Source organism: Microcaecilia unicolor, chromosome 6 (genome assembly GCF_901765095.1).
Source record: "Microcaecilia unicolor chromosome 6, aMicUni1.1, whole genome shotgun sequence".
Taxonomy (NCBI): domain Eukaryota; kingdom Metazoa; phylum Chordata; class Amphibia; order Gymnophiona; family Siphonopidae; genus Microcaecilia; species Microcaecilia unicolor.
Genome location: NC_044036.1, coordinates 91,146,335 through 91,172,620, shown reverse-complemented (window position 1 = coordinate 91,172,620; position 26,286 = coordinate 91,146,335). Strand labels below are relative to the sequence as shown.

The 26,286-nt window shown below is 41.8% G+C and overlaps 1 protein-coding gene across 2 annotated transcripts in view; it reads left to right on the top strand.

Annotated features, from left to right (window-relative positions):
• The window catches only part of ABL2 (ABL proto-oncogene 2, non-receptor tyrosine kinase), a 154,681-nt gene that overhangs the window by 106,260 nt on the left and 22,135 nt on the right, over positions 1 to 26,286 (top strand). For both annotated transcript variants that reach the window (XM_030206553.1, XM_030206554.1), the window contains exons 2-6: positions 6,929 to 7,099; positions 10,322 to 10,617; positions 13,147 to 13,419; positions 24,511 to 24,595; positions 25,874 to 26,051. In XM_030206553.1, coding sequence (XP_030062413.1) covers positions 6,929 to 7,099; positions 10,322 to 10,617; positions 13,147 to 13,419; positions 24,511 to 24,595; positions 25,874 to 26,051 — 1,003 coding nt within the window. The remainder of the gene's footprint in view (positions 1 to 6,928; positions 7,100 to 10,321; positions 10,618 to 13,146; positions 13,420 to 24,510; positions 24,596 to 25,873; positions 26,052 to 26,286) is intronic.

Here is a 26,286-nt window from a genome sequence, read left to right as displayed (position 1 = left end):
GATAGGTTATTGCTAATAACACAAATGAGGTTTATGTTCTGGGTAGAGGAAGAGTATAGGGGATTTTATTTTTCTGATTTTATTTTCGGTTTATATTGATTTGTAGGATGCTTTGAGTGATTTTACTTTAAAGTCTGTAATCAAGTGGACTGAATGAGTTTGCACAAAATCCTGACTGGGGCTGGAAAAAATTCCACGTGCCTTAAATTCAGGGCCTAGTAACCCAGTGGAAAAGATGTAGCAGGACCTGAGCCAAGGACAGGAAGTCCATGGCTGCTGCTGGCTGCTGCTGGCTGCAGCTGAGCTGTCGAGGAGGAGAGTGCCAGGAGGAAGCAGAGGAAGGGAAGGAGCAGATTATCTAGTCAGTGCTGCTTAGCCACCTTCTGGAGGCACAACTAGCCAGTCAGGCTTTCAGGATTACCATTGTCAATATGCATGAGAAATTTGCATAGATTGACTTTCCAATATATGAAAACCCATTTCATGTAGGTTTAATATAATAATATTGAAAACCTGAGTAGCTAGGTGTGCCCCCAGGAGAGGATCACTGGTCCTACTAGAAAAGAAAAGGGAGCACACAGAACATATAATAATATTGAAAACCTGAGTAGCTAGGTGTGCCCCCAGGAGAGGATCACTGGTCCTACTAGAAAAGAAAAGGGAGCACACAGAACAGTAAAAATAAAGAAAAATTAAAAGCCCTCTCTTCCCTCTAAAATAGGCTAAAGTTAAAGGGGCCCTTTTATTAAAATTCAGTAAAATATATGGTAATTGTTGGAGGCATTTCTTGCATTTTCTCATACAGTTCCCGCACAGAAGAAATGTTTGCCACGCAGTAAGTCCAAGTCCAGTGACAATGTGATATTTAGGAGGCAGTAAGTTCATCCATACTATCAAAGTCAGTGATGGTACATGGCAAGTTACCATGAGCTAACTGCTACACACAGTCCCTATCCATTTCTCATCCCTCTCCAGGATATGCAGTTAGTGTATGCTGATTCATGTGCTCATGCTAACGCGGTAATGGTTAGTATGTGCTAATTAATTCAGTACCACACTTGAGTAAAAATGCTCCTACATTTCCTTTGTTCATAAGCATTTCTGGCTGGCACATGTTTTTGAAATAGTTTTCTACTCCTGCTCTTAGTCCTGAATTATATTTCTTCCATAGAGAGGGTTAGGTATTTAAATATATTTTTTTTTTTTGAAAACTTAAATTCTATTTAACTGGTCTCACTTTTATGAATCCAGCTATCCCTGAATGGTGCGGACATCACTCCGATGCATGGAAAACTGAAAAATGAACCTAGAACATTTATAAAAATGATATAAGGCCATAATGAATGACCAATGCCTTTTTCGTCCCAATGTATCTAAGAAACGTAAACACATGGCCAAGTAGTTTACCATGGTAAACTTTAAACCAACAACTTAAAAATAAACGTTTTGGAATAGGAAACCGCTTTAAGGATTTAATAATTGGTGAAATGTGTTCTTTCGGACCTAAATTTGTTTTTAAAAAACTGAATTTTGCTGAAACTGCTGAATTTTGAACATACTGTTATCTTTTTCATACCTTTTACTGGGAACCTCTGGACCAAAGCATTGCAGTAATCTATCTGTGTAGTTAAAAAAAAAAAAAAAAAAAACAAGCTTTATCATAAATTGTGAAAACACATTCAACAAGCAAGATATTTAAACATGAAATGACTACTTTGAATCCAAATCAGTGCCTAAACTTTGTATGTGATCTCTTAGTCTGTAACCAATACTCTGTCCTAAGAGAAAATAATATTGGTGTAAGTGGACAAAGATCACCTGATGTGGCCACATTTTGGCAAACTGCCTACATCAGGGGATAAATCTGCAAAACATATAATACATTTTAATGAGCACAAATAGATCAAACAAAAAACTTTAAAACACAATGTTGATGAATATTTAAAAACTTTACAAGCTTTAATCATGATTAGTATTTTATTTATATCTATATATCTAGCTATATCTATCTACATGTATCTTTATATCTGGCTATGTATCTTTGTCTCTGTCATATAATGAAATGGCAGGATTTATCCCCTTGATGCAGGCAGTTTACTGAAATGTGCCGTGTTGGGTTTCTTTTAATCCCTTGCTCTAATACAAGTTTCTGTGGTTGCCATACCACCTTTTTCCCCCTCATGTTTCCAGTTTCTAAGTGAAAATTGAACATTGGGCCTTCCATTATTATGTAGATTCCCTTTACACCAGAACCTATGGAATAGTTATGTCTCCGCTCAGTTTTCTCTCTCCACCTGCTGGTTGATGAACACATCTTGGCGTCCTGTCCTGCTCCTCAGTATTTTCTATGTCCATCAAGTAGATGGACACAGTTTTCAGCCTCTGTTTCTGATTGCTTTGCTCCTGGTTCTGTTGGTCAACTGGCACCCAGTTGAGCTTTGTGGGTGGTTTAAGTCTGCAGAGTTGTATCTGGAAGTCTTCAGATCCCTGTCTCTGCTGCCTCACAAATTTACTTCTTCCCTCCCTTCACATCTCCTCCATTTCCTGTGGTGCTCTCCTTTTCCAGTACAACAACCTAAAAAAAAAAAAAAAAAAAGCAAGCAAGGAAGAGGCTTGCTGGAGTCTGTGGGACAGAGTATCAGTCCTGAGCTTTTCTCATGTGAGGTAAGACTTGTGGAAACTATGAGCTTGGGGTGGGGGGGGGAGCAGTGGTAGTCCGACTAAAGTTTGACTCAGAGCCACTTGAAGGGCTGCAAGTTCACTTGATGCAGGGGAGGGATCCTGACTCCCTGCTTGGGACACATTGTGCTGCGCTTGTGACAGTGTGAATGGTGATTCCCGTGGGGGCAGTTAAGCAGTGTTCTGCTGTGGGACTTGCCGGCATCAGGGCATTGAAGTGTGTGCAAGTCAGGAATCCCATGGAACACTGAGGAAACGGTCAGCTGCACTCCTTTGGATTTGGTGCAGCATCCAAATATGCCAGGGTCTTCGAGCTGTCCAGCAGGGCTGGTACGCAGTTTGACACAGGAGCACACGGGAATAGGTACCATGAAGAGCAGCCTCTGACCTTGCGTGGAGCACACCTGCTGTTTTACAGCCTCAGGGCCCGACAGAGATTTCATCAGGATCTTTGTTTTCTCAGGAGTTTATATTCAGAAGAGCTTAAGAATGAGAATGTAAGAAAAGCCATACTGAGTCGAGCCTCGGGGGCCCGACAGACAATTCATCAGGATCTTTGTTTTCTCCAGAGTTTATATTGCTCTTACACCAGGCCTATTTACTGAAGCAGGAGCAGTCAGAGTTGCTGTAAGGTGCTTCATTTCTCACCCTGCTGCCCCTCCAGCTCCTAAGAGATCTGGTTTAGACCTCCAGGAGTGGGCAAATGAGGCTATCTCTGCTTCTCCATCCTTAGCTGATGTGGCCTTGGTTTATTCAAAAGAGCATAAGAATGAAAACGTAAGAATAGCCATAACTGAGTCAGACCAATGGTCCATCTAGCCCCGTGTTCTGCTTCCAGCAGTGGTCAATCCACATCACAAGTACCTGGCAGAAATCCAGTTAGTAGCAATGTTCCATGCTACCAATCCTGGGCAAGCAGTGGCTTCTCCCATGTCCATCTCAGTAACAGACTATGGACTTTTCATCCAGGAACTTATTCAAACCTTTTTTTAAACCCAGATATGCTAACCATTGTTAGCACATCTCCGGCAACAAGTTCCAGAGCTTAACTATTCTTTGAGTGAAAAAATATTTCCTCCTGTTCTTTTTAAAAGTATTTCTGTGTAATTTCATTGAGTGTCCCCTGGTATTTGTACTTTTTGAATGAGTGAAAAATCAATTCACTTTTACCCATTCTACACCACTCAAGATTTTATAGACCTCAATCATATCCTCCCTCAGCCATCTCTTTTACAAGCTGAAGAAACTTAACCTATTTAGCCTTTCCTCATATGGGAGGAATTCCATCCCCTTTATCATTTGGTCGCTCTTCTTTGAACCTTTTCTAATTCCTCTACAGTGGAGTACCGTTAGTACGAGACCCGTTATTGCACAAGGTAGCATGCCTCTCAGTTTTGCACATGGGACTCGTAGGCCGTCTGCCTGTGTTCAGTCTTTTTTTCTGCTGTGCCCTGCCCTTGTGGAAGCAGGAAGTTGGGTCAGAAAGGGGCATGGCACAGCAGAGAAGCATCTCTGAGCTCGGGCAGAGAGCCCACGTGAATCACTGCTGCTGCTAAAAACCTGGGCAGAGAGAGAGGTGAATGTCGAGGGAGAGGGTCAGTCTGCTGAGGTGTGTGTTGAAAAAAAAAATGGTACCCTTGGCTGCAGACTGCAGTCCACCATTTGAGTAGGCCTGATGATTCATTTATATACACACTGATAGTACGCAGTTCAAGGTCCTTGCCTCCTGAGTACCGCAAACTATCGGCGCTCCACTGTATATCTTTTTTGAGGTAAAAGCGACCAGAATTGAGTGCAATACTCAAGGTAAGGTCACACCATAGAGCAATACAGAGGCATTATAATATTCTTGGTCTTATTTTGCATCCCTTTCCTAAGTTCTTAGCATCAGTTTGCTTTTTTGGCGGCTATCGCGTATTGTTTACAATGACACCTAGATCTTCTTCTTGAGTGCTGATTGCTGTGGTAGACCCTAGCATCAGGTAACTGATTCAGATTATTCTTCCCAATGTGCTTCACTTTGCATTTGTCCACTTAAATTAAATCTGCCATTTGGAAGCCCAGTCTTCCAATTTCCTATGGTCTTCCTGCAATTTTTCACAATCTGCGTGTATTTTAACTACTTTGAATAGTTCTGTCATCTGCAAATTTAATCACCTCACTTGTCATTCTGATTTCCAGATATGTTAAATAGCATCAGTCCCAGTACAGATCACTGTGGCACTCCACTATTCACCCTCCTCCATTGAAAAAAAAATGGATATTTATCCCTACCCTCTGTTTTCTGTCCAATAATCAGATCCACAGAAGGATGCTGGCTCCTATCCTATGACTTTTAAATTTTCTTAGGCGTCTCTCATGAGGACGTTTGCCAGAGGTTCTCTGAAAATCTAGATACACTACATCAATCATTGAAGGAGCCATTAGAGGAGGGAGAGCCCCCTCCTGAGAAGGGGGATGAGCTGAAAGTACTCGGGTTGCTTCATAAAGTGTAGCTTAGTACTCTTTTTTTTTTTTTTTTTTTTTTTTTTTTTTCCTGAGGCACTGGAGTCTTCTGTTTTTGTGTCAGCAGTAGAGAATGACATGTGGATAAAATTTGTCCCCGCCCTGTCCCCGTGGGTTCTGTCTCCATCTCTGCAGGCCCTGTCCCCTCAGGTTCTGGCTCCATCCCCGTGGGCTCTGTTCTCATATGCAGAAGCCTCAAACACTTATGATTTTATATTTAAATTTCTTTATTAAAGTATAAAAAAGAATATGCTGTGCAACTGTTGTGTATAGATTAGAAATAGAAAACAATAATAACAATAAGCAACTATAATAAACCCTTTCACCTCTACCACCCTCTACCCTTCCAACCCCAACAATAGCTGACTTCTACTACCCCAAGGAATCCTAATCCACCCTGTTAAAATGTCCAGGGGTACAAATACAACCCGTTCTGTATGCCCTATAGGGGAGAAATATGCCCTATGAAGCACTGTTATGATTTTTTAATCTGTGGATGAATAAGAAGTCATCAACAATCTTGGGGTTCAATCTAGCTCTCCTGTCTTCCACAGTCCCTCCTGCAATAGAAGATGTCTTCTTAGAAGATGTGCTGGTAGCAGGATGTACAGGATCCCCCACACAAATTTTGCTATCTGTGACCAGCATGTTTGCTTGTTTTTCCAAAAAATAAAAATACTTTCATCTGCATCAATTAAACATAAATTACAGTCCAGTTCATTAACGGGCTTCAAAGTAGAAAGTGACACGGGGACAAAATTATCCCCGACCTCATGGGCTCCGTCCCCATCCCCGTGGTTACCATGGGTCCCCGTCCCTGTGTCATTCTCTAGTCAGGAGTTCGATCTTTGTCAATCATGAGGTGGGTTAGAGGTCTTTCTATGGCCTTCCCGATGCATCCAGACATTCAGGACCTGATTACAACAGAATGGGTCTCACTGGACATGGATAGGGCTGAGAGTGGGAAGAGCTATGGCTCACCTCAACCTGCTAATTCTTTCTTGACATACAGTTCAGCTTCTTAGTATTTATGTAGACCAGCAGTAAGGAGAAACTCAGAACAAACACAACAACCTTAAATAACTCGCTGACCTAACACTAACCAGACGAGCAAACGTGTGGACCTCTCTGGACAACTTGTAGAGAACAAGTGATATTCAGGAAGCACCATACAAGGTGATAGTCATTATTTGACCCCTTACTTCCCATTAATTACCCATTGGTTTAGGTTGAAAAATCTCAATATCTAAATGTGCACATTGAAATCTGTCCTAAAAAAAAAAATCTAAACCAAGACAGAATTGTGCCACCTAATTCAGTTTCTTTCAGTCAGAAGATAGTCAGCTTACTCTTTTGAATAATCTAGACAAAGTACTTGGAGACTGGTTCATTGCTTGCATGACTACTGATCTATACATAGGCAACCCAAGTTTGCCTGGTGACTCGTCATTGGAGGGTTCTCTTCAGAACTCTTCACATAGGTACTGAATCAGAACAATGGAGACTTCTGATGGGGGAACAACTGTGAATGTGTTACTCTGCTTATACAAATACAGTGCAGAGCTCCTTGCAGCACTAGCAATGTTTAATAGATTATAGGGCCCCGACAGAACTGGAGTCCTGATTGTGCATCATGTACACTGTTATTAAACCAACTACTGGGGTTGTACTTGGGATTCCAGTGTTTTTTTATAATGACTCATGGATTATAATTTGTTTCCCCTTTGTGTTCTTTGGTTCACAGAGGCTCTTCACCGCCCCTATGACAGTGATGCTGAACCTCAAGCACTCAATGAAGCCATCCGCTGGAGTTCTAAGGAAAACCTGCTGGGGGCTACGGAGAGTGACCCCAACCTCTTTGTTGCACTTTATGACTTTGTTGCAAGTGGAGACAACACACTCAGTATCACTAAAGGTAAGGAAGACCAAGTAACAGTCTTAGTTTCTCAAGCGCTCTGGTTTGTGCTTATACACTAACCCTTGCTGTCTCTGTATGCCCTATTGCTCCCCATGACAGGGATCCTCTGAGTAAGAATTCTGTTAATTCCAATGCTGCACTGAAATGAAGGCGACAAAATGTCAGAGAGAGCTCTCTTGTATATGGAGGAATTCATTGAGCATGCAGCACACAGTTTGGGAAAGGTGGGGAACTGAGGAGGGGAGACAGATGCAGTCACTCACAGCCTGAGTGACTGCATCTATCTTCCTCCCCCCACACCCCCGACTCTGTTCTGCATGCCTGATCTGTGAGCCAGGCAGGCAGTCTGGGGGGGGAGGCGGATGCTGTCACTCACAGCCTGTGTGACTGCATCTCCCTTCCCTCCTGCTCCCCCCCCCCACACCACCACACACACACAGACTGTGCTTAAACATTTTAGTCGCATGATCGATCATGATTAAGGCTGGGTCACAGCGACTGAGGCTGTGATATATAGAAAAGGATGTTGTCATTTGGGCCCAGAAAGTTAGTTCAGTTGCCTGCCTTACCACTGGGGGGAGGGGGGTCCAACTCTTCAAAACTGACATGGAAATCTTAATATGAGGCCTAGAGTCACACTGAACCACTGATGGTTGGGCTGCACTGAAGAGCTCCTTGGTCAGGATAGGCCCCAGGAGTCAGAAGATCTTGCCCTTCCTCTGGAGTGGAGAATGGCCCAGAGCACTCGAGCATGGGACTGATAGATGCACTGAAGTCTCTATATGCCTCTCTGGTGTTCAGACCCAAGAGCCATGAGGTGCAGGAGAGCAAAACACTATCCAAAGCAACTGTTTGAGAGTGCTCAAACTCTGCTCCAGTCTCCAGAGGTTCAAACTAGAGTGACCACTGGAGAGAGTACCCTGTGAAACTCGCCCCTATATTGCTAGTATTTTTTTTTGTTTGTTGTTTAGATTTAATTCACACATTTTTAAAAATTAAAAAGTACCCTTAAAACTTTTTTTTCCCCTCGGGCTTTCCCTTCCATCTACTTCAGCTGACCTATGCCCTTGGATGAATGCCTTTGTGATTTTCATCTCCTTTTTACTACTGTTGTAATTACTATTGTAATTCTTGCCTTACTGTGCTTTCCTCATGTTTTGTAGTTTGTCTTATCCAGTGTTGGTTCTCAACTTCCCTCTCATATATTGCCTAATTTTGCAAACCACTGAGACATTTTGCCATGATTTGTGTTATAAAGCCAAACTTATGGAACAGAGACTATAATTTAAAAAAGCAAACAAAAAAAAGTGGTTCAAGAAATGTAATCTAAAATAACAAAAACCACCTTAGGTGGTTTTGTTTATTTATTAGAAATATCTATTAAAAAATACTCCCCCCCCCCCAAAAAAAAATAAAAATAAAAAATAAAACAACTTTCTGGTAATAAAATATCAAAATAAGAACAGAGTACAAAGACAGAAAAATGTGGGAAACCGTATATATAGGTTTTCCTACATTTTTCTGTTTATTAGGACTTATTTACCGCATTTTTGAAGGAGTTCACTCACTAGTATGGCATAATATGCTACATTACAATGTCAACACAATATGCAATAAAACATTTTAATAGACAGCATAGGGTGTAAGCAGAGATGGAACATATAGATAGATAAGATAGAGTAGCAGGAGTAAGAAAATAAGGGACCAATTTATGAGGTCAGAAAGGTGCTTGAATATTATCTTAGCTACGATAGGTGTGGATAAACATGTCCTGCTATAGTATGTGCAGCCATGTTATTCCTTGTGTGTGTGTATGTGACTAGCAAGTTAGTTCTTCCATTAAAGGCCTGGTTGAAGAGCCAAGCTTTTAAGTTTATTCAAGACTTTCTGTCCTGCCCAACGGAACATACCATCTGGGCAACGTACAATCTAAAAAGAGAGGGGACAGACAAATAGCACAGACTAGGGACCAAAGGAATAGGTGGATAAATAGGAAAGAAGATGAGAAGGAAAAAACAAACGGGATGGGTAAGCCTTCTTCCATGTAAAAAGCCACAGGGTCTGGTAAAGATTAAGCATATGCATCTTTAAAGAGGAAGGTTCAGCTTTAAAGATGGGCAATGAGGTAATTCCTTAGCATCCCTCCGGACCGGCCCAGGATTGGACTGATGGGTTGTGCACGCCTCGGAGGGACTAAAGGAAAGCAAATTAGCAGGTAAGGTCTAATTTCTCCTTTTCATCTCAGATGCTTTTGCTTGCTTCCTGAAGTAGAGATAGTCTTGTGTTTAAATGAAGTCTTTATGATTTGTGGTATTTCAAGTAATGAATTGAACTTGAAACTTTTTCAGTAGTAGCTCAAGGTGAGTTGCATCCAGGTACACTAAGTATTTCCCTGTCTCTCTGAAAAACTTACAATCTAAGTTTATACCTGAGGCAGTGGAAGGCTAAGTGACTTACCCAAGATCACAAGGAGCTACTGTAAGATTTGAACTGAGCTGCTTTGGTTGTCAGATCTGTGCTCTAACCACTAGGCTGCTTCTCCAGAGTAGCACACAAACTAACCTTCATTCAGTCTGGAAATATTGTGCTTCCAGTCAAAGCTAATGTAAGAAACTGAGGTGAACGTGGAGATGAAGCAGCACAGGAACTATTGTGCATGAGCAATCTTTGTGCCTTTCCAGTCAACTGTAAAAGAAACTGTCCATCCTGCACACAACTTGATCGCATGATGTGGGCAAATGGGGAACTACTGTCTTTAGATCCTTTTACAGCTAAGCAGCTTTGCTTTGTGTTGACTGGGATAGAAGTGCTCAATCTTGGGACCAAGAATCAGATATGGAAAGAACAGCTTTTGCCACCCTTCACTATAGCCCAAAAAAAACCCCTAATGATTGTAAAAGCTGTAAAGATTGCTCATAAATAAAACAGCAGTCCTGTTTTCCTCAAAGTAACAGCTTACTGCATTTTGTTTAAACAAGAAAAGGATGGACCATTTTTAATGTTTTCTGCCTCGCACAGTGCCAGGTATCCTATCTGTCTTTGGAGGATCCCTGTGGTGCCCTACCCCACACCTTGCTGTCATGGACCCACTGCATACTGGCTAGTGGCAGTAGCATATGGTCCTGCAGAAAGTTTGGATCTAGTCTGCTGAGAATTTGCACACTTAAGCTATATCAACTTGCAGTTTTGGTATTTCTTCCTTTTTCTGTTCATTGATAGGTGAGAAGCTGAGAGTCCTGGGTTACAACCAGAATGGTGAATGGAGTGAAGTGCGCTCTAAAAATGGGCAAGGCTGGGTGCCAAGTAACTACATAACACCAGTGAGCAGCCTGGAGAAGCATTCCTGGTATCACGGGCCAGTATCACGCAGTGCAGCAGAGTATCTGCTGAGCAGTCTCATCAATGGCAGCTTCCTGGTGCGGGAGAGCGAGAGCAGCCCAGGTCAGCTGTCTATCTCGCTGAGGTATGAGGGCCGAGTCTACCACTACAGGATCAACACTGCATCAGACTGTAAAGTAAGTATGTGGAGAAAGCAAACACTGATTATATCTACAAGGCTGCTGTTTCACATGGTGCTTATAATTCCCAAATATCTTCAATGTGACCCATTTTAACACTTAAAAATAAATCATGTGATCCTAGGTGGTGGTAATAAAACAAAATAGAAAACCTGTACTTCCCTCCCTCTCTCATCCACTTCCTCCTACTCCACCCCTCCCCCCACCTATCAAAGCATGCAGGCAGAAGCAGTCTGTGTGCACTCACTTCAGGGATTTCCAGACTAAAAGGAAGCCCATATAGGAGGAGGAGGGAGCCAGCCCTAGGACCAGTCACTGGTGGGGATCCCAGTCCATAGTTTGGGATTCATTGCTTAATTTATTTTAGCAATAAGAGAAAGGAAGTTGGACCTTTTTTACTAACTTGCACTCCACCCTACACATACTTTGACTTTTATCTCAATTGGATCTGGCTTCAGTTGGGCATGGCACCTTTGGGTTTCATTTGCAGCTAGTGGGGTGGGTGGGTGGTGGTCTCCATTGTATATGAACATAAGGAAGCCAGGCCAGGGTGGACCAAGCTCCATTGAGCCCAGCATCTTATCTTTAACTGTGGCCAGTTGAGGTTACAACTATCTTGGCAGATTCCAAATAGTAGTTGCAAAGGACTCAAATACAAATCAGTTCATAGATCCAGCTTTTCATATATAAGTACTCAACTCTGGAATGCACTCCCAAAGGCCATGAAAACTATGTATGACCACCTCAACTTCCGGAAATCACTAAAGTCTTTCCTGTTCGAAAGGGCATATCCTAATGATCCAACTTAAATACCTGAATCCAACAACTCAAATTGTCCCAAATGTGATATGAACTTAATGAACTTGTAATCTTACTCTCTGTTTTCTAATTTCTCTGTACATATTTATTTCATTTAGCAACATCACTCTGTATTTGTTTTCTTAACGGAGGAGGCTTTGCCTCACGGTGCTATGTAAGCCACATTGAGCCTGCAAATAGGTGGGAAAATGTGGGGTTCAAATGTAACAAATAAATAGATCTGTTTCTCATAACTCATTTCAAGGGACAAGCAATGGCTCTTTTGAGCCTACCTAAAAGCTAATAATTTTTTATGGACTTTTCCTCCAGGAACTTGTCCAAATCTCTTTTGAATCCTGTTATGTTAGTTGCTTTGATCACATCCTCTGGCAACAGATTCCACAGCTTAATTATGTGCAGCTTGAAAAGAAACCTTTCCACGATATGTTTTCAGTCTGTTGGTCACTAATTTAATGACATGTCTTCTTGTGTTTGTGTTGGAAAGGTTAAACAATCATTTCCTCTGTAACATGTAACATATTATTTCCTCTGTTCCAAGTATCATTTTTGTCACCCTTCTCTGAGTTTTTTCCTCATTCTATTTCTTTTTGAGTTGGGACAACTAGAGCTGCATACAGTATTTGAGGTGCAGTCACATGATATTCTCAGTTTTCCATTCCTTTTAATAGTACTTAACTTTCTTTGTTTTATTGGCACACTGTGCCACACTGGTCGAAAATGTCAGTGTATTAGCCACGAAAATAGTATGGGGCTTGTGCCAAAAAATGTATGAGAAGAGACTGGAAGACCTGAATATGTATACACTGGAGGAAAGAAGGGACAGGGGAGATACGATAGACATTTAAATATTTGAAAGGTATTAATATAGAAACAAATCTTTTTCAGAGAAGGGGAAATAGTAAAACTAGAAGACATGAATTGAGGTTGTGGGGTGGTAGACTTAGGAGAAATGTCAGGAAACTATTTTTCATGGAGAGGGTGATTGAAGCCTGGAATGCCCTCCAGAGGGAAATGGTAGAGACAAAAACGGTGATGGAATTTTAAAAAATGCATAGGATGAACACAGAGGATCTCTAATTAAAAAATCGATGGTATATTTAAACACAAACAAAAAAATTTAAATGGCTGCATATGTGTGCAGTAAGACCAGTGGGAAGTGAACCAGGCTCTACGGAGTCAAATCACAAAGACCTCTGGAAAGTGAGACCATCCAGTTGGCTACTTACCTCGAGAGCATGATTATCCTTTGCTGCAATTTTCTCAAAGGTCTTTTTAAAGACCAATTGTTTTCTGTGTTGATTGGCACATTTACCATTGGATGATCTCACTTTACAGAGATAATATAGAAAGACTCCTTTGGCCGAAACACAGTGCTGTGTCAAGTCTTCTGTCGATAAAATTTGTGTCAATAACAATTTGAAGTCTTTGTGATTTGTCCCTGGAGAGCCTGGTTCACTTCCCACTGTTCTTACTGCGTTATGTCCTTTGTGGGATTTCAGCGTACCTCCACTTTGGTGAATCTTCTCTGTATCCATCACAGCCAGTTAGTCAAAATCCTGGTGAAGAGGTGGTGCTGTTTGTTTCATGAGTAAGAGAGGTGAGGTTCTTTGAATGCAGGTCTCTCTCACTGTAGTGATCTTGTGTTGCCAGCTGTACACTTATAAATACCATAGGTGCAAGCCTCACATGTTTCTGTCTTGGCTTCAGGTCTATGTGACAGCAGAAAGCCGCTTCAACACACTTGCTGAGCTGGTGCACCATCACTCAACAGTAGCTGATGGGCTAGTGACTACTTTACATTACCCTGCGCCCAAGTGTAATAAACCCACAGTGTATGGGGTGTCTCCCATTCATGACAAATGGGAAATGGAGCGGACTGACATCACTATGAAGCACAAGCTTGGAGGAGGGCAGTATGGAGAGGTGTATGTGGGCGTCTGGAAGAAGTATAGCCTGACGGTGGCTGTGAAGACCTTAAAGGTGAGTCCTGTTGATTTTGTCACTTACTCTTTCCTACATTACCTAAATTACTGATAATAATCTATCTCATTCCTATAATCCATTACGCATGGACCACCCCTAACTTCTACAGCAATCCAACTACAACACACCTACTATATATATATACAACCTACTAATAACTCACCAAACAAAAAAAACAATAACCAACCAAAAGGCAACGTCTCCACCTACGAGCATCACCAACAGAAGGAGAAGAAAACCAATAACAACAAATCCAACCACCGAGAAAACAGACAATTAATAAAAATAAACACATCTAACCTCCCCACAGAACCATACCGCTCAATCCGAATAGGATACATCAACGCAAGATCAGCGGTAAGCAATTCCGTAGACATACTAGACTGGACTACCACAGAAAAACTAGACCTTCTATTCATCACGGAAACATGGTTTCACGGCCCCACAGACCCCACCATCAAAAATACTTGCCCACCAGATTACAAAACCACCCACTGGACAAGAAATGGAAAAAGAGGTGGTGGAATAGCCATAATTTACAAATCCGAGTTCACCATAACAACTACTGGTGAATCCACCTCACCACAGCTCGAAATCGCCTCGATAAGAATCAATCACCCGAACCTACAAGGACACCTCAATACAATTTTATTCTACAGACCACCAGGAAAATGGAAAGACTCCCAATCGCAACTCATGGACTTCATCTCGAACACATGTGTCTCGGCCTCCAATATCTTCATTATAGGAGACATCAACCTACATCTTGAAGACGACACTTCAAAACACACACTAGAATGTAAAGAATTCCTGAAACTCTGGGACTTACACGCTCCAAACACCCAACCAACACACGAAAAAGGACACACACTAGACATCATCACACACAAATTCGACCTAGACTCAACTATCCTACTTACAGACACAAGATGGATACCCACACCATGGACAGACCACTATAAAGCACATGTCTCCCTACTCTGGCGAAAAACACACAGAGACGCAGTCAACAAAAACGAACGAACAATATACACTACGAGAGGAAAAATAGACCCTACAACATTCTGGCAACAGGTCTACCAAAATGAATAGCTAGCAAACACAGACACCGTACAATTCATCCAAGAATGGGATTAACATATGTAAAACAATATTAGACACAATTGCCCCAATCCAAACCAGAACATCCCACAGGAAAAAATCAAATCCATGGTTCACCGAAGAGCTGAAAGAACTTAAAACGCAAGTCAGAAAACTAGAACGCGCTTGGAACAAAAAGAAAGATGAACCCACACTGAATGCATGGAAATCACTTCGGAGAAAATACAAATACACCATAAAACAGACAAAAAGACTACACTATAAAACTATGATTGGACCAAACTACAAAGACACGCACAAACTCTTCCACCTTGTAAACAAGCTGCTAGACACCACACCTGTTACAAACAATAACAAAGAAATACCAGGGGTCGACGACCTCGCGAAATACTTCAAAGAGAAAATTATACAACTACGACTTAGAATACCTACCAGCCCTACCGAATACACCACATTCCTGAACTACCTAGACCCTGAAGACGGAACATACCCAGCAGACAGGATCTGGGCCGAATTCGAAGTACTGTCAGAAGACCTTATCCTTAAAACGCTTAATAGATTCGCCAAATCCCAATGCAAACTAGACATCTGCCCAAGCAACCTCATGAAATCAGCTCCTCAACAATTCATACTAGACTTAACGAACCACCTGAATTTCATGCTACAAAACGGACTTTTCCCAAAGGAAAAAGGAAAAATCTTACTCACCCCAATACCCAAAGATACAAAGAAAAACGCTAGTGAAATAACTAACTACAGACCAGTTGCATCCATACCACTAATAACCAAAATAACAGAAGGAGTGGTAACCAAACAACTCACAAGTTATCTCGACAAGTTCTCAATACTGCATGACGCCCAATCAGGATTCCGTTCGAATCACAGCACAGAGACAGTACTAATTACCCTACTGACCAAATTTAAGCAACGGATCGCAACAGGTTCTAATATACTCCTCCTACAATTTGACATGTCAAGTGCCTTTGACATGGTTGACCACGGTATTCTATTACACATTCTTGAATATTTCGGCATCGGAGGCAATGTCCTAAATTGGTTCAAGGGGTTCTTAACCTCACGCTCATACCAAGTCACATCAAATTCAACCACATCTGCTGCATGGACACCTGAGTGCGGAGTACCGCAAGGATCCCCCCTTTCACCAACAATTTTCAACCTACTGATGACCCCACTAGCAAAACTTCTATCAAACCATAACCTCAACCCTTACATATATGCCGATGATGTAACGATATATATTCCTTTTAAACAAAACATCAACGAAATCAACCAAAGTTTACACATCATGAACACCTGGGCAGATGCATTCCGACTGAAATTGAACGCAGAAAAAACTCAATGCCTCATACTAACCTCCCAATACAACACAACAAAATTTACCGCCATCAGCACACCTAAACTAAACTTGCCAATTTCTGAAAATTTAAAAATCCTTGGAGTCACAATCGACCGCCACCTTACACTTGAGACTCACGCGAACAACACAACAAAAAAGATGTTCTTCTCCATGTGGAAGCTGAAAAGAATAAAACCATTCTTTCCAAGATCTGTCTTCCGCAACCTGGTACAATCACTCGTATTAAGCCATCTGGATTACTGCAACTCATTATACGCAGGCTGCAAAGAACAAATAATGAGAAAACTTCAGACAGCCCAGAACACAGCAGCCAGACTCATCTTCGGAAAACCAAAATACGAAAGCGCAGCACCATTACGTGAAAAACTACACTGGCTCCCACTCAGGGAACGTGTCACCTTTAAAGTATGCACGTTAGTGCACAAAATCATTCAAGGTGAAGCCCCTGCATACATGTCTGACTTGGTAGACTTGCCACCCAGAAACGCCAAAAAATCATCCAGAACCTTCCTCAACCTCCACTTTCCAAAGTGCAAAGGCATAAAGTATAAAGCACTACATGCATCAACCTTCACCTACAAGAGCACACAACTCTGGAACGCACTGCCACGCGGCCTGAGAGCGGTCTATGAGTTGACAGACTTCCGCAAACGATTAAAGACCTATCTCTTTGAAAAAACATACCGCAAGGATTAAAACATATAAATCCCATATACATCATAATAATGCCTCAAGACATTACCTCACGTACTCCACTTCCCCGTACTCTCTCCCACTCAACAATCTACCCACAGATAAAAACTGTCTACCCATCACTCTCTTGCTATTATTCGATCACCGTAGTAATTCCCCAACGTCATATCCTATGGTTTCTACGCCCCAAAGGTGACCGATACAACTCTGTCTTCCTTAACTATTCACAATGTAACCATAATCGTAATGTAACAAACTGTAATTCCATTATTTACAATGTATTGTAAGCCACACTGAGCCCGCAAATAGGTGGGAAAATGTGGGATACAAATGCAACTAAATAAATAAATAAATCAATACATGGGTCTTTCCCTGTGGCGTGCTTGCTATGGAAGGAACACAGCACCTTTTCAGGAATCAGATGGCGGTAAAAGGGTGGGTTTCTGTCACACTGAGCTCAATGGATTGCTTGGAGATATTTTTGTAACATGCAAGTAGAATAGTTTGACTAAAACTAAATAGTTTGAGCATGAAAATATTGTCAGAGGGGCCTTAAGCCACATGTAGTATTAGAGTTCTGGCCTTAGTAATTTATCTGCAGCCTGAAGCACATTAATGTTGAGCTTTCAGGAGTATCTCTTTACCTGTGCATGCTCATTGAAAGCCGTTGAGCACAGCTGAACCTGGATATAGAAATGGAGTATGATTATTAGTCCTCTGTCAAAGGGTATTAGTTTGGTTTGCACTTAGTGGCATTAATTGGGTCTGTACATGGGAGTCAGTTTTTCAAAATGATTGAGAGTACTAAATTCACCACTGATGAAGGGGCAATTCAGTGAAGGAGTCCGCTTGATATTGCGGTACTCGGATATCTGCAGAGCTAGTACTTACGAGTTTCCCTGTACCGAGTTAGTTTGCACTGTGTTGACTGTTGCCGTGTGCAGATGTAAAATGATGGGATTTGTGAGTGCAGTACGCCCTCTGCTGGAGACAGAGACTTATTCCTTGCAGAGTCTTGGGTAAAAAGAGTGAGCTATAATCATGGGGCCGTTTTACTATGCTGCGTAGGCGCGTCAATTTGGAGTTACCGCAAGGCCCGGGCGGTAATTTCATTTTTTACACACGTCTGCTACGCAGGCCAGAAAATAATTTTTATTTTCCTGTGCATGGCGGAAACTGGGCGGTAATCGTCATTCTATGCATGTAGACGGTTACCGCATGAGACCTTAACGCTAAGTCAATGACTGGCAGTAAGGTCTCAGACCCAAAATGGATGCATGTCAATTTTTATTTTGCCGCACGTCCATTTTCGGAAATTTTTTTTTAAAAAGGCCTTTTTTACGAGTGCACTGAAAAATGGATCTGCATGCACTCAAAACGCGCCTACACTAGCATAGCCCATTTTTTGGTGTACCTTAGTAAAAGGACTCCTATATTTCCTCCGTTCTGTGCTCATGAAAAAGTTTTTATTTGGATAACTCATGAATTGAAACAAATTGATGTGGTTCTGCATGGTTCCTGAACATTACAGAAATAACAAAAAAAAACTATGGAATAAGCCTACAAAAATAACAAACTATGGAATAAGGCAAACCTGATATTGGCCCTCTTTAGCAGGGAGCAGCATCTCAAATCTTAAATTAAATATTGCCTTTTGCAGTAGTATGATCTTATAATTAATCACCACAGATTATTCCTGTCACATGCATATATGTATGCTATAGTTGCATTTACTTCTGTTTGCCATTCTGTTCATTCAGTTCAGTTGATATATACTGCCTTTCAGATGAAATGTCATGGTGGTTAACAATCAATTAAATGACAATATATAAGTACATAAGTATTGCCATACTAGGACAGACCAAAGGTCCATCAAACCCAGCATCCTGTTTCCAACAGTGGCCAATTCAGGTCACAAATACCTGGCAAGATCCCAAAAAAGTACTAAACATTTTATACTGCTTATCCTAGAAATAGTGGATTTTCCCCAAGTCCAATTTAATAATGGTCTATGGACTTTTCCTTTAGGAAGCCATTCAAACCTTTTTTAAACTCTGCTAAGTTTAACCGCCTTTACCACATTCTCCGGCAACGAATTCCAGAGTTTAATTACACGTTGAGTGAAGAAACATTTTCTCCGTTTTTTTTTAAATTTACTACTTTGTAGCTTCATCGCATGCCCTCTGTTCCTAATATTTTTGGAAAGCATAAACAGACGTTTCACATCTACCCGTTCAACTCCACTCATCATTTTATAGACCTCTATCATATCTCCCCTCAGCCACCTTTTCTCCAAGCTGAAGAGCCCTAGCTGCTTTAGCCTTTTCTCATAGGGAAGTCATCCCATCCCCATATCATTTTTGTCACCCTTCTCTGCACATTTTCTAATTCCACTATATCTTTTTTGAGATGCGGCGACCAGAATTGAACACAATATTTGAGGTGCAGTCGCACCATGGAGTGATACAAAGGCATTATAACGTCCTCAGTTTTGTTTTCCATTCCTTTCCTAATAATACCTAACATTCTATTTGCTTTCTTAGCGGCTGCCGCACACTGAGCAGAAGGTTTCAATGTATCATCAATGACGACACCTAGATCCCTTTCTTGGTCTGTGACTCCTAATGTGGAACCTTGCATGACTTAGCTATAATTCAGGTTCCTCTTTCTCACATGCATCACTTTGCACTTGCTCACATTAAATGTCATCCGCTAGTTCAACTCCCAGTCTCGTAAGGTCCTCTTGTAATTTTTCACAATCCTTCCGCGATTTAATGACTTTGAATAACTTTGTGTCATCAGCAGATTTAATTACCTCACTAGTTACTCCCATCTCTAGGTCATTTATAAATTTGTTAAAAAGCAGCGGTCCCAGCACAGAGCCCTGGGGAACCCCACTAACTACCCTTCTCCATTGAGAATACTGACCATTTAACCCTACTCTCTGTTTTCAATCTTTTAACCAGTTTTTAATCCACAATAGAACACTACCTCCTATCCCATGACTCTCCAATTTCCTCTGGAGTCTTTTATGAGGTACCTTGTCAAATGCCTTCTGAAAATCCAGATACACAATATCAACCGGCTCACCTTTATCCAAATGTTTGTTCACCCCTTCAAAGAAATGTAGTAGGTTGGTGAGGCAAGATTTCCCTTCACTAAATCCATATTAGCTTTGTCTCATTAATCCATGCTTTTGAATATGTTCTGTAATTTTGTTCTTTATAATAGTCTCTACCATTTTGCCCGGCACCAACATCAGACTCACCGGTCTATAGTTTCTCGGATCTCCCCTGGATCTTTTTTTATAAATCGACGTTACATTGTCTACCCTCCAATCTTCCGGTACCATGCTCGATTTTAAGGATAAATTACATATTACTAACAATAGCTCCGCAAGTTCGTTTTTCAGTTCTATCAGTACTCTGGGATGAATACCATCCGGTACAGGAGATTTGCTACTCTTCAGTTTGTAGAACTGTCCCGTTACATCCTCCAGGTTTATAGAGAATTCATTCAGTTTCTCTGACTAGTCAGCTTCGAATACCATTTCTGGCACTGGTATCTCACCCAAATCTTCCTTGGTGAAGACTGAAGCAAAGAATTCATTTAATCTCTCCGCTACGGCTTTGTCTTCCCTGATCGCCTCTTTTACTCGACCATCTAGCGGTCCAACTGATTCTTTTGCCGGCTTCCTGCTTTTAATATACCTAAAAAAAATGTTTTACTATGTGTGTGTGCCTCCAACGCACTTTTTTTCGAAGTCCCTCTTAGCCTTCCGTATCAGCGCTTTGCATTTGACTTGACATACCTTATGTTGTTTCTTACTACTTTCAGTCGGTTCCTTCTTCCATTTTCTGAAGGAGTTTCTTTGAGCACTAATAGCTTCCTTTACCTCACTTTTTAACCATGCCGGCTGTCATTTGGTCTTCCGTCCTCCTTTTTTAATACGTGGAATATATTTGGCCTGGGCTTCCAGGATGGTGTTTTTGAACAGCATCCATGCCTGATGTAAATTTTTGACCCTTGCAACTGCTCCTCTGTTTGTTTTTTCACTGTTCGTCTCATTTTATCATAGTCTCCTTTTTTTAAAGTTAAACGCTAACATATTTGATTTCCTTTGTATACTTCAAAGCTAATATCAAATCCGATCATATGATCACTGTTATCAAGCAGCCCCAGCACCAGATCATGCGCTCCACTAAGGACTAGGTCTAGAATTTTTCCTTCTCTTGTCGGCTCCTGTACCAGCTGCTCCATAAAGCAGTCCTTGATTTCATCAAGGAATTTTACCTCCCTAGCGTGCCTTAATGTTATATTTACCCAGACAATATCGGGGTAATTGAAATCACCCATTATTATTGTGTTGCCCAGTTTGTTTGCGTCCCTAATTTCCTTTAACATTTCTGCATCCGTCTGTTCATCCTGGCCAGGCGGACGGTAGTACACTCCTATCACTATCCTTTTCCCCTTTACACATGGAATTTCAATCCATAATGATTCAAAAATGTTTTGTTTCCTGCAGAATTTTCAATCTATTTAATTCAAGGCTCTCCTTAATATACAATTCTACCCCTCCACCAATTCGATCTACCCTATCACTATGATAATTTGTACCCCAGTCTCCTCCTCCCCCCCCCATTCTCTAATTCTGTGGATAACACTCTCATCCTTCCTGTCTCATCAGCTCGTAACCTTGGGGTCATCTTCGACTCCTCCCTCTCCTTCTCTGCACATATTCAGCAGACTGCTAAAACCTGTTGTTTCTTTCTCTATAATATCAGCAAAATTCGCCTTTCCTTTCTGAGCACACTACCAGAAACCTCATCCATACTCTTATCACCTCTCGCTTAGACTATTGCAACTTGCTTCTCACAGGTCTCCCACTTAGCCATCTCTCTCCTCTTCAATCTGTTCAAAATTCTGCTGCACGACTAATATTCCACCAGTGTTGTTAGCTCATATTAGCCATCTCCTCAAGTCACTTCACTGGCTTCCTATCCGTTTCTGCATACAGTTCAAACTCCTCTTATTGACTTATATAGTAATATAGTAAATGACGGCAGAAAAAGACCTGCACGGTCCATCCAGTCTGCCCAACAAGATAAACTCATATGTGCTACTTTTTGTGTATACATTACCTTGATTTGTACCTGTCCTTTTCAGGGCACAGACCGTGTAAGTCTGTCCAGCACTGTCTCCGCCTCCCACCATTGGCTCTGGCACAGACCGTATAAGTCTGCCCAGCACTATCCCCGCCACCGGCTCTGCCACCCAATCTCGGCTAAGCTCCTTAGGATCCATTCCTTCTGAACAGGATTCCTTTATGTTTATCCCACGCGTGTTTGAATTCTGTTACCGTTTTCATTTCCACCACCTCCCGCGGGAGGGCATTCCAAGCATCCACTACTCTCTCTGTGAAAAAATACTTCCTGACATTTTTCTTGAGTCTGCCCCTCTTCAATCTCATTTCATGTCCTCTCGTTCTACCGCCTTCACACCTCCGGAAAAGGTTCGTTTGCGGATTTATACTTTTCAAATATTTGAACGTCTGTATCATATCACCCCTGTTTCTCCTTTCTTCCAGAGTATACATGTTCAGGTCAAGTCTCTCCTCATACGTCTTGTAACGCAAATCCCTTACCATTCTCGTAGCTTTTCTTTGCACCGCTTCAATTCTTTTTACATCCTTTGCAAGGTACGGCCTCCAAAACTGAACACAGTACTCTAGGTGGGGCCTCACCAACGACTTATACAGGGGCATCAACACCCCCTGGTCACACCTCTTTCTATACAGCCTAACAACCTTCTAGCTACGGCCACCGCCTTGTCACACTTTTTCGTCGCCTTCAGATCCTCAGATACTATCACCCCAAGATCCCTCTCCCCGTCCATACCTATCAGATTCTCCCCGCCTAACACATACGTCTCCTAAGGATTTCTATTCCCTAAGTGCATCACTTTGCATTTCTTCGCATTGAATTTTAATTGCCAAACCTTAGACCATTCTTCTAGCTTCCTCAGATCCTTTTTCATGTTTTCCACTCCCTCCCGGGTGTCCACTCTGTTACAGATCTTAGTATCATCCGCAAATAGGCAAACTGAACCTTCTAACCCTTTGGCAGTGTCACTCACAAATATATTGAACAGAATCGGTCCCAGCACCGATCCTTGAGGCACACCACTACTCACCTTTCCCTCCTCTGAGCGAATTCCATTCACCACCACCCTCTGGCTTCTGTCCGTCAACCAGTTCCTAATCCAGTTCACCACTTCGGGTCCTATCTTCTGTCCATCCAGTTTATTTAAGAGCCTCCTGTGGGAAACCGTGTCAAAAGCTTTGCTGAAATCTAAGTAGATTACGTCTATAGCTCGTCCCTGATTCAATTCTCCTGTCACCCAATCAAAGAATTCAATGAGTTTCGTTTGGCACGATTTCCCTTTGGTAAAACCATGTTATCTCGGATCTTGCAACTTATTGGCTTCCAGGAAATTCACTATCCTTTCCTTCAGCATCGCTTCCATTACTTTTCCTATAACTGAAGTGAGGCTTACCGGCCTGTAGTTTCCAGCTTCTTCCCTATCACCACTCTTGTGGAGGGACCACCTCCGCCATTCTCCAATCCCTCGGAACCTCACCCGTCTGCAAGGATATATTAAACAAATCTTTAAGAGGACCCGCCAGAACCTCTCTGAGCTCCCTCAATATCCTGGGGTCCCATGGCTTTGTCCACCTTTAGCTTTTCAAGCTGTTCATACACACTTTCTTCCGTGAACGGTGCTGTATCCACTTCAATCTCATTTGTACTTTTTGCAGTCCATCGCGGTCCTTCTCCAGGATTTTCTTCTGTGAAAACAGAACAAAAGTATCTATTTAGCAAGTTTGCTTTTTCTTCATCATTATCCACATAGCGGTTCGCAGTATCTTTTAGTCTCTCAATTCCCTTTTTAGTCATTCTCCTTTCACTTATATACCTGAAGAAATTTTTGTCACCCCTCCTTACATTTCTAGCTATTTGTTCTTCCGCTTGCGCTTTAGCCAGACGTATCTCTCTCTTGGCTTTTTTCAGTTTCATCCTGTATTCCTCCTCGTGTTCCTTTTCTTGAGTTTTTGTGTATTTCTGGAATGCCAACTCTTTAGCCTTTATTTTCTCCGCCACTTGCTTGGAGAACCATATCGGTTTCCTTTTTCTCTATTTACTTTCCTTACATAAAGTGCATTCACTCTGCAGCTCCTCAGTACCTCTCCACTCTCATCTCTCCCTACATTCCTCCCTGGGAACTCTATTTACTAGGTAAATCTCTCTTATCTGCACCCTTCTCCTCCACCGCTAATTCCAGACTCTGTTCCTTTTATCTTGCTGCACCATATGCCTGGAATAAACTTCCTGAGCCGGTACGTCAAGCTCCATCTCTGGCCTTCAAGTCTAAGCTAAAAGCCCACCTTTTTGATGCTGCTTTTAACTCCTAACCCTTACTTGTTCAGAACCCTTATTTCATCATCCTCACTTGAATATTCCCTTATCTCTTGTTTGTCCTAATTAGATTGTAAGCTCTGTTGAGCAGGGACTGTTTCTTCATGTTCAGGTGTACAGTGCTGTGTACGTCTAGTAGCACTTTAGAAATGATGAGTAGTAGTAGTAGTAGTATTACAGATGTGGGAACAGTCTGTTCTTGTTTGAGTTTTAATTTAGAAATACTTGTATTCCACTGTAGCTTATTTTCCAGGGGGATTCCAATTCAAATAAAATCATACAATACATAAAATATAGAAAGCATGTCTTTGTAGTCAGACTAAGAATGGCTCCTTTTGCATTTTTGTTGTGTTCTTGAAACCAGCAGATGGTGGACTCAGGCTGGGTTTCATAATGTGTGTGTGTGTTGTTTTTTTTTTTTTAATCTTCCTCATCCTCCAGGAAGACACCATGGAGGTGGAGGAATTCTTGAAGGAGGCTGCAGTGATGAAGGAGATCAAACATCCCAACCTGGTGCAGCTGTTGGGTAAGTGTGGATTTTTACTAGTGCCCAAGACCCTGTGGAACCCTCTCTCTCCTCCTCACAAGGCCTAATATTCATTTCATCATCATCTTGGCTGCATTAGACATGTCATTTAGCCAACTGTTTCCCTTGGATATTTGTCATTGTAAATGTGTCTTTTGGAAAGAACTAGATGAGTTTTTGTCACATTTCCCACATATGAGCCAGTTTTCCACACCTTCCAGGATGTCTACCTTATTGCAGGTTTTGGTATTATCCACAAGGCAAACCTTTCCCTGACAGCCCTTCCATAGTGTCACTTACAAAAATGTTGAAAGGGACCAGAACCAAGGATTAATCCTTCCAGTTTACCACTGGTAATGCTCCTTTCCTTGGAGCAAACTCCATGTACTACTCCACTTTATCGCCTCTCTGTCAACCAGTTTCTAACTCGGTCACTGTAGTGCCGCACCAGGAGTACTCAGTTTATTTATAACCATGTCAAAGGCCTTGCTGAAAGCCAAGTGCACCATATCTGTTGTGCTCCCATGATCCAACTGTGGTCACCCAGTAAAAGTGACCTGATTTGTCTGCTCTGAACTGAGGCAGGTTCAGAATTGAGAATTGGGCAAGTGACATATTTTGGAGACTGGAGATAGTGCTTTTACTTTAACATTTTATTTACAGTGCATTTTATAATGTTGGAATACCAAGAAATTCCACATTTATGTTGAGCCCCATGTGTTAAGGATGGGATAGGTAGAAGAATTACATGTACACACAGATTTCCCTAGAATTATGTATTTTCTTACAGTTCCACCTCCACAATACCTAGAGTCCTGTTTCAAGTAAACTTAACAGACTGCCTGATATGAGTTGGCATGCATGCATGCAGCTGATTTTAATGTATCCATTTCACCTATGCTACCAGCATTCTTATAATGTACAGCTGACTGGATGTCAACAGTAATTCTGAGAAGTGCTGCAAAAATAGGAGTAATTTCTTACTCCTGCCATTCAGACCTCAGAGGGAATATCAGGAGCAACTATATGCAGCTGTGGTCTGCCCTAAGTGGCGGTGACATATAGAGTATGGCTGTGTCTGAGGTAATGTCAGGATCTGTAGCCCTGAATAAGGGGTATCAGATGCTCTATTGTGATTCATATTGCCATCTATGGTAATAAGGAGCAGTAATCAGAGCAGGCATACTGTATATTACAGATAAATATTACTGGAGTGTGCATTTTTTTTCTTTTGATTTTGTTCCACACCATTAGCCTGTCTCTTTCTGTCCTTGCTAGGTGTCTGTACCTTGGAGCCTCCCTTTTACATTGTGACCGAGTACATGCCCTTTGGGAATTTGCTGGATTACCTGCGCGAGTGTAATCGGGAGGAAGTGACTGCTGTTGTGTTGCTTTACATGGCCACCCAGATCTCTTCTGCCATGGAGTACTTGGAGAGGAAAAACTTTATCCACAGGTGTGAAGAGAAGCACGGGTGGAGGGACTGTTAAGGTAGCATGTGCATTGTGCCATGGAGCCGTTCTAGAAATGCTGCTTTCACTTGATGATGATCCAGAAGAAAGGGGAGTGAGGGTGGGTCTGCCTTAGCTGTGTTGTACCCACTTTGGCAATTTCTTAAAATTCAGGACTGTACTAATAAGGACTTGGATCTTGGTTGGGGAATAGGTGATGCCATCTTGAGCGTTGCCCTC